Source organism: Macrobrachium rosenbergii, chromosome 24 (genome assembly GCF_040412425.1).
Source record: "Macrobrachium rosenbergii isolate ZJJX-2024 chromosome 24, ASM4041242v1, whole genome shotgun sequence".
In the NCBI taxonomy this organism is placed as follows: Eukaryota; Metazoa; Arthropoda; class Malacostraca; order Decapoda; family Palaemonidae; genus Macrobrachium; species Macrobrachium rosenbergii.
Window position 1 is genome coordinate 21858189 of NC_089764.1, and position 13161 is coordinate 21871349.

Below are 13161 nucleotides of genomic sequence, written 5' to 3' on the forward strand. Positions count from 1 at the left end.
TGGTTTGATGGGTGTTTATTTTCATTGATATATATTTTTTCTTGAAAGTAATTTTTGTAGATTAATGGGGAACCTGATGAACTTCAGTGAGTGGAAGATAGATAGCTTAACTGGACTACAATGTTTACATTACTTATTCAGAATAAAAATTTGCACAATAGTAAATACCAGCTACCTCTATTTCTTTTTGCTGCATAAGCATAGTGGGTACTTTAACTGGCATGTGATAAGGTAAACACTGATTATGCACGGCGAGAACAGGTACTATACAATATAGGGATCATAAATTAGTAGTACTCCTCGTAAGCACAATATTTATGTTTGGATTTGCACTATATATTTACAAAAAATATGAAGCACATTGAAGATATGTTGTGTTAATGAACTATACAACTAATATGGTGTTCATCATGACTTTATTCATTTTGGAAATATAGTTTTGGAGATGTAATGTTAACTGAAATTACATACTTGTGTTACACTTTATATCTTTCCAAATCTGGTGCACAGCAAAAGGGTTGAGCCATCTTTATATGCCCAACAGATAATGTTATGGTGCGTTTTCACAAAATCTTGTAAACTGTGAGGTCTGAATCACTATTGTCATGATATCTATTATAGGTACATTCACAACAATATCATTAACAATGATATTGTAAATGAATTTTGGAGTAATTCACTTATTTATTCTTTCTTTAGAAATATTAAATGAGATTCCAAAAAATATGTTAGCCTTATCTTTTCTTGAAAGATAATACGAAAATTAAAGTTACTGTTTAGATTTGATCATTTTACTTGTTTTTCAACAGGTGTTCGGATGGCCCAGGAACTTCTGCGTGGTGTGGAACAGCGGCTGGACTCTGAGATGCGAGAACTAAAACAGAGAACAGCTGCTATGTCCTCACGACTGCGCTTCCTCGGTCGGAGTGATGCCTCAAACAGCTCAAGTGGTATAGGCAGTCCAAGCAGTAGTAGCAGTAGTAGTGGGATGAGTAGCTGCAGTAGCAAAAGTCCTAAAGTTCACACTCATATAATTGTAACTACGCTAGGCGATGGTGATACCGATGATGAAGTAGTAAGCAATAAAAAAAAGATATCACACTCTGCAAAGGAATGTGATCCACCAAGCAATATAGGTAATAGCCGCGCACGTAGTGAACCCCCGTTTCCTGGAGAGGAAGGGCTTTATCGTGCTCGTTCATGTCCAGGTTTACCACGATCAACTGGGAGCACCGAGTGTAATGAAACTGTTAGTGCTCTGGTATCCGATTTACAGCTGGTACGTTTACGAGGTTCTCGGCAACATACATCAAAAGAAAAAACTGTTAATCGATATTCCTGCGGGGCACTGGATGCTCACCAACCCATAGCAACATCAGCCTTTGAGTCATGCCCAGATTTTGGCAACCTTCGGCCATGTGTTCGGGAGGGTGATTCGATACACTCCTCTTCTTCATCTCTATCTTCAACTCATTCTTCATTTACTCGTCTTCTGCAGGTGTCTTAAAAACTTAAACAGTGAATAATAAGCGAATGCTTCTCTGGATGTAGATAACTGAGGTGAAATTAGTAGTGAATTTATGTACAGATGGAAATTTATAAATTAATGAATACTGTATAGTACTGATTCCCTCAGTAAGTGCAACAGACTGAGCTGCAAAAGTGAGAGTAAATATATTTGGCAGCTTAGACCCACCGTGTTAGAAAGCAGTGCTTATGTATAATATGTATAATTATACAGACTATGTGTGACTGAATTTTTGTTCCTAATAATGTGACGACTTGGAGTTGCACTTTGTCTGCTCTATTATTTAAAAATGATAATAGAAAATCTCTCTTGGGACTTTTATTTAATGTAGACATACTGTAAATGTAGAATTTGTATAGTAACATGGGCCCCCTCCACACACTAGTCGTTGGCAGAACTGAAGAGTTAAGAAGTTGGCTTTTGTGTTATATTCTGAAAGAATGTGCTAATATTTTTGGGATCCAAAATGTATACACAATACCCAGTATTATTTTTGTAAAGTAGGGGGAATGTAATTATAAAATAAAATACTATGTATTATTTACTCGACAATTGGGTGGTCTACCGAACATGTATAAAGAAATGTAATTTGGTTGGTCTTGGCAATTTTTTCTAATTTTTGCTTGATATATCACGTTTCCCTTAAGCAACTACTTTGCTCTAATGTTGTGACTTGCAAATGTCCTTACTTGATACTTAACTTACTACCAGTTAATTTGGAGGGGTCCTTAGCTTACCTGTAAATACCTAGAATATATTTGATTCAACTTAAATTATTAAACTTCATCAGACTTACCTTAGTGACTCAGGCAGCAAGCAGTGTTAAGGTCATATTACAATGAGGATACAGAACTGAATTTAATTTCTCTTCGTACATCTAATATCAGGTACTGTATAATCTATGCAAATTATGTCAACAGTCTTTAACCGTGCTTATGTAAAATCTTTCACAACAATGTACTTTCTTTTTAAACTGAACTACAGAAATTCATTTTCTATTATCAATATTACACGTATTACAAAAAACAACTTTTTTCTGTTTTACTAAGACCAGCTGATTTTCTTGCTTATTGTGAGTACCTCAGTGTAATATGACCTTCATGTTGTTGTATATAGAAGCTTAGAATTTACTAATCGTAACAGTATGGTAAACCATGAGAGGGATAACAAGAGCCATGTTGGCAAGACAAGACTGGCACAAAAGTTGATACAATAAGTAAAAACCGAATGGGGTTCCTGTCTTCAAACTGTAAAAGCCAGTTTTAAAAACATTGATCAGAATAGCAGCAACTTTATGTCATTTTATTAATATACCTTTATCTCATTGGTATACATATGATACTGTACAGTACAGAAGTTGCAGTCAAGAGTACACCAATTTTTAGCAAAAGCCAAGAAATTATTGGTGTTACCTGAGAATGTCATGCCCACAGTTAGTTTCTCAAATACAATATTTATCTCATCACCCCCAGATGTTATTGAAAAGACACTAGCTTCTTGGAAATAACAGCTTGATATGTTGACCTCAGGTTTTCGTCTCCTGAATAGGGTTGCTGCTCTCTTGTTTTTGAACATTTGTTGTGGTAAATTTTTTAACAACATTCTACTTGTCTCACTTTTCTCAGACTGGTTAAGTAGTCACATTTAAACAGCAGAGCCAGTTATAAGTAAGGTTTTGAATGTGGTTGAGAAATACTTTAATTCTGTCTTTGCAGAGACTGAAAAGCTTTCGTTTTACTTTCATCTTTATGCAAATGTTTTTTATAAGTACTGCACATTAATACAAAGCTATATCAGGTTAAAGTGTTGTGATTCATGTAATTACCTTAATGAATGTGTGTACAGCTTTTTTTTACAATTTGTATGATTTGTTAGTAAAGTACAAAACATTAAATTTGTAGGTGACCAGTTAAAATGGAGTATTGAGGTTGCACTTTCTCCTGATATCCTTGCCATTATAAAAAAATCTGATAAAGTTATTATAGCTAATTGATTCACTATGCAAATGGAAGAATACTTATTGCCAATCAGAGAGAAATCTTTCTATTTCCTTTATATTTTAGGTAATATCTCCTGAGGACATAACAAACAAGTAATTCTTCCAGTTTCAAAGATTTAGTTTTTTACTTTAAAAGAAAAATTGTTGTTGTTCATTTCAGGTTTAGTTCTAAAATGAAATACTTCATCTATTTGTACCGTAGATTGTTCATTATAATTTCATGTTTTTCCAAGAATATGGAAATCCTTCAGGCATGATATAATAAAATATCAACATTTCACACAGACACAAAAGGTAAAAAAGCTGTTGAAAGTATGTACTTATGAATACAGTACTTGATTTGGACTGAGAATTAACTGGTGAGACATTATTAAAAGTTTAAGACCCATAAAGTGCTGTCAGTCATTTCTGACTTGAGAATATAACACATGTTCATTTAGTACGGGATATTGGCTACCATATTGTAATGTTAAGTTTCAGCATCCTTCTATTTTTTTCTGAGAGTTGTATGTAAAATCCAAGGATGGTTTGTTTGTATATACTGTATTTGTTATTGTTCATGAATAACAGTTTGCTTTTGTTAATAAATATAATCTGGCTGTGATGGTATAAAAACAGCAGTATTTCCTAGTAACAGCAAAGTAAATCAAGTGAAATTATTCAAAAGTGTTATGTAGTAATAATCTGAGTCATTATAGATAAATGTTTTAACTGGTAATATCTCGGATGTATTGGCCTAGAAAACATTTGTGATTATAATCTTTAAAGCAAAGAAAAAATTTGTTTGTGAAATACTGTAGTACCTAAAAATGCAGTTTTACAATTAATTTTAATGCTATGGTGTTTACCATGTGTGTAAAAAATTTATCAATTTTCCACTATAATTAGTCAAATTCTCTTATTTATAAGCTCATAATGACTATATGGTGATAAATTCTTGCAACTTACTTTATTTGGTTATGACTGATTTCTTGAAGCTTACTGATATGTACTTACAGGAAGTTCATAACGTTATGGCTTTCAACCCCTCTCACTGTCTGAAAAACCAATTGGTAAATGTTTATATATGTTACTCAGAAATATTGCTGTGAATTTGGACTGAATATTGTTTCATGTAGGTGGAACTGGTAAGCTGCACCTCATTTTTATTTTACTGATTGAGACATGGAAATACAGAAATGAAATATAATTACCAAGTTCAGCACATTAAAATCTTGATTTTTATTTTCTGATTCCTTCTCGTGTTTACATTTCGGGATCTTTCAATTTTGTATTTGTTTTTAATTTTCCATTTTCATATTAGTGATCTGTTGGTGCAGTGTTGTTTGAAATGTGCGTTTAGCCCTACTAAACCATATTTTGTATTTTGTCTGAGGTAAAGTTGAGTTGGTAGACGCTCAACTTATACATCCAAGTTTTATGTCAGATTGAAATTATCACTTTTAATTGTCACACAGAGAGCTACCACACAAGCTTGTGGTTTTTTATCCATTTACCATTGTACTTATAATTTTTCTTCCATATAATGTATATTACGTGGACTATAGAGGCTATGCTTTCAAAGAAGTAATGAGATTTGGCATTAAAGAATATGTTTGAGGCTTTATGTTAGGTTTACGCTGGAACTGTGTTGATGTCCTAGCATTTGTGGTTCAAAAACCACAGCAGAGACAAAAAATGATCATTATTTCACATATAGCTAGGTTCATTGCAGAATCATTAAAACTGTTATTGTACGACAGTGAATGTTTTTTTGTATTCATTTGTATGAGTTTTGTATCACTGAAAACGCAAATACAATACAGTGTTTTATATTAGAAAACTCTACTCACTTTATCATTGGGTTTTGTGTCATGAGATGTAAAATTGAGTGTTTATTTTATTAGCACCACCAAGATACAAAACTGATTTTTGACACAAAAATGCAGAACACCAGGAAGACATTTGGATATGTAGAAATATGTTCTCTCCGAGAAGAGATTCCTCATTTTATCCAGCATCACCAGAAAATCAACACAGGTTTTCAATTGCAGCTGCTTTTCCCATCCTGTCAGCTGAAATATTTCTCCTTTTCGTCTCATGGTTATGGGTCATGACTATTAACAGTTCTAAAGCAAAATTTTGTTTAAAACTAATGAAAATTATTAAGCATTATATGGCACCAAAGCCTTTAGAATATGTCTGAAAAAATAATAGACACGCTGCAATCTCTCAGTGGTATTTAAAGAAGTTTAGATTGTGTAAACATTTTGTATTCATTCTTGACTTAGCTAAAAGAACTTTCTTATACTGTTATGTATGTAATGCTTTCCCCATATGCATATCAACATTTTGTGATGTAAACGTTCAAGACTAAATTAAATCTAAAGGCTGAGAAGCAATAAATTGAGCTTATGACAGTAATATTAGTACAGTACTGTGTGTTACATAAGATTGCAATTTTATCTTATGTTTACTATGAATTTTGCTCAACACGTGTATATTTTCCATGTACAGTTTAATAAACAAATTTTACTGCTGAATAGTACGTGTACAGTACTTGTATAGCTCAGTGTTAAAGGATATGCATTTATCATTAACGATACCTTCTTGGGTCCTATTTTGTGTTTTTAATGACTCAACACTATTTGTAAAAGTACAAATGTAATAACAAATGTGAACTTAGTGACAACTTTAGATAGATCATTATCATCAGCCTTCATGTAAAAGTCAAGTACCACGAAGGATTTTGAAAATATAATGTTACAGTCATGAAAAGTACAAGGCAATGTTAACAGCCTTGTACGTGTAATACTAAGGTACAAAACTGGTATCTATTGGCTACATCTCGAATGCTTAATCATTTTTGTTAGGTGTTTCTTGCTAATTTCCTCTCTTAATCTGTAGCTATCCTTTGTGAAACATTTTGTATTTCTGAGTATCCCTCATTCTTTTATTTTTGTAATTTTACTATGTGTCAGATTTTGTAGTTCTCTATCCTGGGAAGATGAACTTGGTAGTCCATCACTAATGTTAAATGGTGTCTCTCCACGTTCTTTGTAACAGGGTCTATTAACCCAAGTCCAATAATTGAATATTAGTACATAGGGCAGTATTTGCATTGAATATTATAAGCAAAACCTTGGGCTCGGTTGGTCTTGCACTGTTACGGCTAACACACGATAAACAACAAACTAGTTGAGGAAACTGGTTAAATAAAATGTTACATGACAATTTTTCTCTTTAATTATCCCAAACTCTCTTCTTAATCTTTCTATTCAAACTAATCTACTACAGTATCTCTTAATATGACTGCTGCATAGATTCTAGTTTCCAGCTCCATTTTCTGATAGTTTTATAAAGTGACCAAAAGTGCTGGTTACTTTAATATATCAAAGGTTTTTAATAAAAGCTCCCACCCCACGTGTTACATCGCTACATCACTCTGGCTCAGACACAACTGGGATTTTAGCTTTCACAGAAACTCCAAGCCTTTGCCAAAATATGGGTATCCTTTCCCTGGGCCATGCGAGATAAAAACAAAGGAAATGGGATTTATCCCACACTAGGATAATGGTGGTCAATGCAAAAATAAAAGTGAAATGTTGTTACTCTATCAGAAATTTAGTAACTCAAAGTTACTAAATGGCTTGTCCTCATGACCCTGTTCCTTTCTGTGAAGGATGCTAAATTTCACTAGACAGCAAATGACAAGTACTGTATCTAAAAAATCCCTTGAAGAATCCTTGGCAACATTATCAATATTTTCAGCATATTGAATTATAAATTTTTATGAAGTAATTTATTAGATAGAATCATTTTTATTCTTTTTCATTAGAATAAGCAGTCTAGGTAAAATCTGTAGGAGCGAATTTAGTTTTATTAAACTATCCTTACAACTATTTATCTATCATCAATACATGCATTGTCAAAGAATAAATATCCACTTTATGACAAAAAGTAGTTAAAGGGATGTAGGGAATGCCTGTGTTTAGCTGAGTTATGTATGACATTTAGACTATAAGGTGTGTCACCTTTAAATCATTTGCAGTAATTAGACGCCAAGAATTCCTTGTTAATTTCACAAATACTACCGAAAGGTTTGGCAAGGTAGAATATAAGGATGTTCAACAATAATGTGGGCAATCACTGGTTCCTCTTTGTTGGTTGATAAACATATACCCAGTTGATAAGATATTTGTGGACAAATTTTCTTATGACACCACACAGAGAGAGAATGAAGTTTTCAGCATCCTTCAACAGGCAGCAATGAAATGATAAAAAACTTATCATTTGCCATGAGCTCAGAAAAAAACTTTCTCTCTAGTAAGTCAAAAGTGTCAATGAAATTCCACAAGCAGAAAAGGGGAGGTGTCAAGAAATACGGGGTACTTTAAAAGTTTCAGACATATACCCATTTCTTTACTGGCAGAAAAAAGGACAAATATCACGTCATAAACAGTATTATGCAAGTGGAGCAAAAGATGGATGTTTTGCCAAATGCTATAGTATAATAAGATTTTTGCAAAACTAAGAGAGAAATAGGAGGAAGAATCATATCTTAGAGGCAGCATATGGGGTACCTCTAGTGATTCCCTCTTCACCAGATATTGCAGAGATCTTGTAAAATTAATTGAAAGTTTCCCCTGTCTGCCAAGATGTGCTCCTGCATAACATTTACAATACCTGTGAAACTACTGATATATGCCCTCTCCAAATGAAGAAGCTAAGCTCTTGAAACAATGGAATCCTCCAAAATGGTATCACATTTAACACCCTTAGTAAAGTCATATTAATTATACTGTAATTCTACTAGTACTTTTGGCTAAGAAACTTGTTTTCAAAAGAATGGCTTTTGCCATAATATCCTTTGAAAATACTAAAACAACACTAACAATGATAGCCCAATTTCTCTAATAAGTGACTTTGTGCAGACTACGTGAAAAAAGTCAACAAAAAAAGCCAATTAAGTCATCAAGGTGATCCCAGACCCTTCTTCCCCCCTGCGTACTGGCTAGGCACACAGGTGAGTGAATCACTTATGAAGTGGATAATGACCTTATCCCACACCAGACAAGCCCTTGATCTTCTCAACGCTCCACATCTGTAGGGGCATCCTGGTACAAGCTTGAGTCCCTCATCACTCCCTCATTACAATGCCAGGGCTTGACACCAATGGGAAGCTACAGATGGTCGATTTAGCCAGGAAAACTTGCTGTGTTGTCTCCTGACTATCATCCTCACTGTCCCTCCCAACACCAAAGGTGCACCACTGCAGACGAGTTGTTGCTGGAGGCCTCTATGGCCTTACAGTGCAACCCCAGCCACCCATACTGCACATCCATCACCACAAGTTCAGCAAAGCAGCCAGGAACTGCACCTCAAGCTGTGGCTGGAGAAGAAAAAACCAGCAGAGCATTCATCCAAAGAAGTACAGTGGACACTAAAACAACAACAGATTCCCACTCCACTAGCAACTGGGGACAGAAAGCTCCTGGTGGACACAGTCACCTTCATAACTACACCATCATCATCAAAAGACAACCACTGAACACCCAGCTGCAACTTGCTCCCAACGGCACCATCAAAACCTCATCCTCCACCTGAGCGTACAGCAATTCAAATAGATTTTGGTGCTGCTTTTGATTTAGTGCATCATTAGGCACTTACATAAAAACTTCAGAATCTTGGAGTGGATGGATATGTTTTTGGATTACTTCAAGGTTTCCTTACAGGTAAGCAACAGTGAGTTGCTGTTGATGGGATCTTTAGTAAACCAAAACCTATTGTGTCTGGAGTTCTACAGGGTAGTGTTTTTGGTTAACTGTTATTTTTAGTGTACTGTATACAAATGATATGGTTGTTTGACCTGAGAAACAAGATTGTTCAGTATGCTAATGATGCAACACATGTGGGCGTAGCAGCTGCTCTGGTCTCAATAGTGACATGGAGTGGATTAGTGAATGGTGTACTCACTGGGGTATGAGGCTGAACTCCAGTAAAACCAAAACACTATTGAATAGTAGTTTTTATACTGATTTTCCACCCCAACCTCCCCTTCAGGTAGATGGGAATCTGCTAAATGAGTCTGCAGCTTTAACTATATTTGGTGTAACTTTTGACTCACATCTTACTTTTCAGAAAAATCTAATGAAAATGTCGGCAAATGTCGCACGGAAGTTAGGTATTGTACGTAAGACCTCATATATTTATAACAGTGATAAAATCAGTGCAACTTGTTTTGGGTCATTTGTATTTCCTTTACTGGAATACTGTTCTCTGGTATGGATGTCTGCTTCTGCCGGAGATTTATCTCTTTTAGACTGAGCAGTTCATGGTGGTAGGTTTCTGTTTCCTAACATCAGCAGCTATGACTTGGACCATCGACAGATAGTCACTTGTTTATAAATTTTTCATAGATTGTATTTTAACAGATCTTTCACATTTACTGTACAATTGATCTCTCATCACCTTTTCCTGCCAGAAGTGACCAGATTTGCTGGGGCTCCTTCACCCAAGAATCTGATGTGTCACTGCCCACAAGTGACAAAATTTGCTGGAGCTCCTTCAACCAAGAATCTGATGTGTCACTGCTCACAAGTGACCAGATTTGCTGGGGCTCCTTCAACCAAGAATCTGATGTGTCACTGCTCACAAGTGACCAGATTTGCTGGGGCTCCTTCACCCAAGAATCTGATGTGTCACTGCTCACAAGTGACCAGATTTGCTGGAGCTCCTTCAACCAAGAATCTGATGTGTCACTGCTCACAAGTGACCAGATTTGCTGGGGCTCCTTCAACCAAGAATCTGATGTGTCACTGCTCACAAGTGACTAGATTTGCTGGGACTCCTTCAACCAAGAATCTGATGTGTCACTGTCCACAAGTGACCAGATTTGCTGGGGCTCCTTCAACCAAGAATCTGATGTGTCACTGCTGTGACCAGATTTGCTGGGGCTCCTTCAACCAAGAATCTGATGTGTCACTGCTCACAAGTGACCAGATTTGCTGGGGCTCCTTCACCCAAGAATCTGATGTGTCACTGCCCACAAGTGACCAGATTTGCTGGGGCTCCTTCACCCAAGAATCTGATGTGTCACTGCCCACTTTGATGACCCTGACCCTCTAGCACCTTTACAGTAAACCTCTTCCGGCCACTTCACCACCTGATGTCTCCTGGGAGTCAAAGGAGGCAGAGGGAGAAGAAGAAGGTACGGGTCTCAACTACACAGTTGACCTCGAGGAGGGGAAGGAGGACTTGTAAACCTCCTCGAAAGTTTTTATAAGTCCAGCCATCTCAAGCACTAAGGGGAGCACACACATGTAAGTGACAGAGAAAGAGTATTTTTATATTTGCAGGTGTGTTATTTTGGTTGTGTTCGATTTATCTAAAGACTGTGTTTGGGCAAAATGAAAAAGAGATTGCTTTTTGTGTGCATGATGTACTGTATTTTAAACATTCTGTTTATGAAAAAATTTTTTTCTTTTATTGTGTAGGATGCATTTCAAAGACTGTGGGCAAAATGAAAATAATGGGTTGCCTTTTTGAATGTACGATGTATTTTTGATTGTGTTGTTAATGGGTCTGGGCAAAATGAAAAACAAGGCGATGCTCCTTTTTATCCGGCAGCGTAACCTACCGTAGTAATACGTGTTACGTACGAGATGGAAGAAAAGGGTTCGCCGTTTTTTTTTTTTTACAAAATGTATTAATACAATATATTTTGTTACAAATAAAAGAAAATAAGGTGGCTAATTGCCTTTTACATCAAGTTTTCTGTTTAACGTGTGATGGTTGTTGTTTATAAGCATACTGAGCATTTTACACAGGGCAGGTAGACTACGGAGAGCCAAATCAAAAGTCCTTCAAAAGGAGTTGCTTACCCCATACAAAAATGGTTTTAATACACGTTAAAAGAAGAAGAAGAAGGGAGAGTAAGAGAGCGGAGTTGTGGTTTTACTACCGTAGACTTTTATTTGACCTTATCCAAATTTTAACCTTAGCTGGTAGGACCTTGGCTCCTATTAATCCAGATAGCACAGATATTACTTATTTTCCTGATCATCTCGTGTCTGAAAGCATATACGATCCCCCACCCTACAAAATATCAGCTGCAAAGAAATACCTGACCCCAACCACAACAAAACAACTACAAGATCTCAACGGAATGGCAACCCTCTATGACATCCTCAAGGATAACACCAGTGTACTCAGCTCGGGCCCAGCCCAACGAGACATATTTAAAGCAACCAGGAAGCACTTGACTCTGCAATTTCTCAACTCCTAGGCAATACATTTACTAACAAAAGCACCAGTGCGACAGGCACAGTTATAGAGAATCAATGGTACGAACAAATCCCTTAATTTCTTCAGTCGGAAACTGACATCAGCAGAAAGAGAATACAGAACATTAGACAGAGAAATTTTCACCATATATCTGGGTACCAGACATTTGCAATACCTGCTCAAGGTATGACTCTTACCATCCAGACAGATGATCAAATGTTTGTCCACGCTATAAAAAAAAAAAAAACGCTGACGTTTGACACAAGAAAGTACCACAATGCCATAACAAGCCTGAAAGGGGAAGAAATCCCCTTCCACGATATGAGCCATCCTCTGTGACACCAACGTCCAGGCTGCCAAAGCACCCTTTTATATCAAGATCTCTACGAAAAGTAAGATGTTTCAACTCATCCAGAGACTCGCTCATCCTTCCGGCAGAACAACGGCCAAACTAGCGCCAGAAAAAATCCAGTGGCACAGCAAAAGAAAGTTTAAAACAGTGGGTAAAAGGTGTGTCAAGCGCCAAATATGCAGAGAGCCATCAGAGAGTCCAGCATTAGCAAATTCCTACCATCACCACGTAGTGGGAACTCTCCCACTCCAACGGAACCAGATACATCTTCACAATAACGGTGAGAATCACACTTGTTACCTAACTACACTTCCATTCTCACAACAGAACTAGCCTGTGTATAATAAATTTTGGAACTGCGATTTTCAAAAATATGCCTACAGAAATTTGTAATGTTTAGTGACTGGCTTTTCAAAAATATGCCTACAGAAATGTGTAATGTTTAGTGACTGGAACTATTAAAGACGCCCTTCAATATCGTCCTGAAAATTCTCGCGTGCAACAAATTAAGTTTTCAATTGATAAATTACAAGAATCTGGTGTAAATGCTGGAAAATGTCAGGTCCCTGCTCATGTGGATATAAGGGTAAATAAAAGTAAAGCAGCTAAACCTGGAACTACAATTACCATGTTCCTTATGGAATAAGGGATCCGTTAACAACAACGTAAAACAATTCAACCCCAACGCTCCTCATACTGAAAGGAGCACCACACTGGAGAAACTTTATCTCACTCCAAATTGGTCATGCTTTGGTGACCAATTACGCCAAGAGTGAATGGCCACAACTGACCAACAAAAAATGCCAAGTTTTGGAATCAAATCAGTTAACGAAAATTTCATCTCAATATTCACTTTTGATGTATCCAATTCTTAGATCCTCATTTACTGAATATAGTTAATTTCATCAATAAGAATAAACCTTTTGGTAAACCCTTGAGTTAATATCTCAACTCAAGTGAGAACATCCGATTAACTGAGTCACCAGTCATTCTTCCGGGAACCGAAAGGTAAACATC

The 13161-nt window shown here is 36.3% G+C and overlaps 1 protein-coding gene across 4 annotated transcripts in view; it reads left to right on the forward strand.

Moving 5' to 3' along the window:
* The window catches only part of LOC136851916 (uncharacterized), a 127772-nt gene extending 121032 nt beyond the window's left edge, over window positions 1-6740 (forward strand). For all 4 annotated transcript variants that reach the window (XM_067126273.1, XM_067126270.1, XM_067126271.1 and 1 more), the window contains one exon: window positions 810-6740. In XM_067126273.1, coding sequence (XP_066982374.1) covers window positions 810-864 — 55 coding nt within the window. In that variant the 3' untranslated portion in view covers window positions 865-6740. The remainder of the gene's footprint in view (window positions 1-809) is intronic.
* Window positions 6741-13161: the final 6421 nt, after the last annotated feature.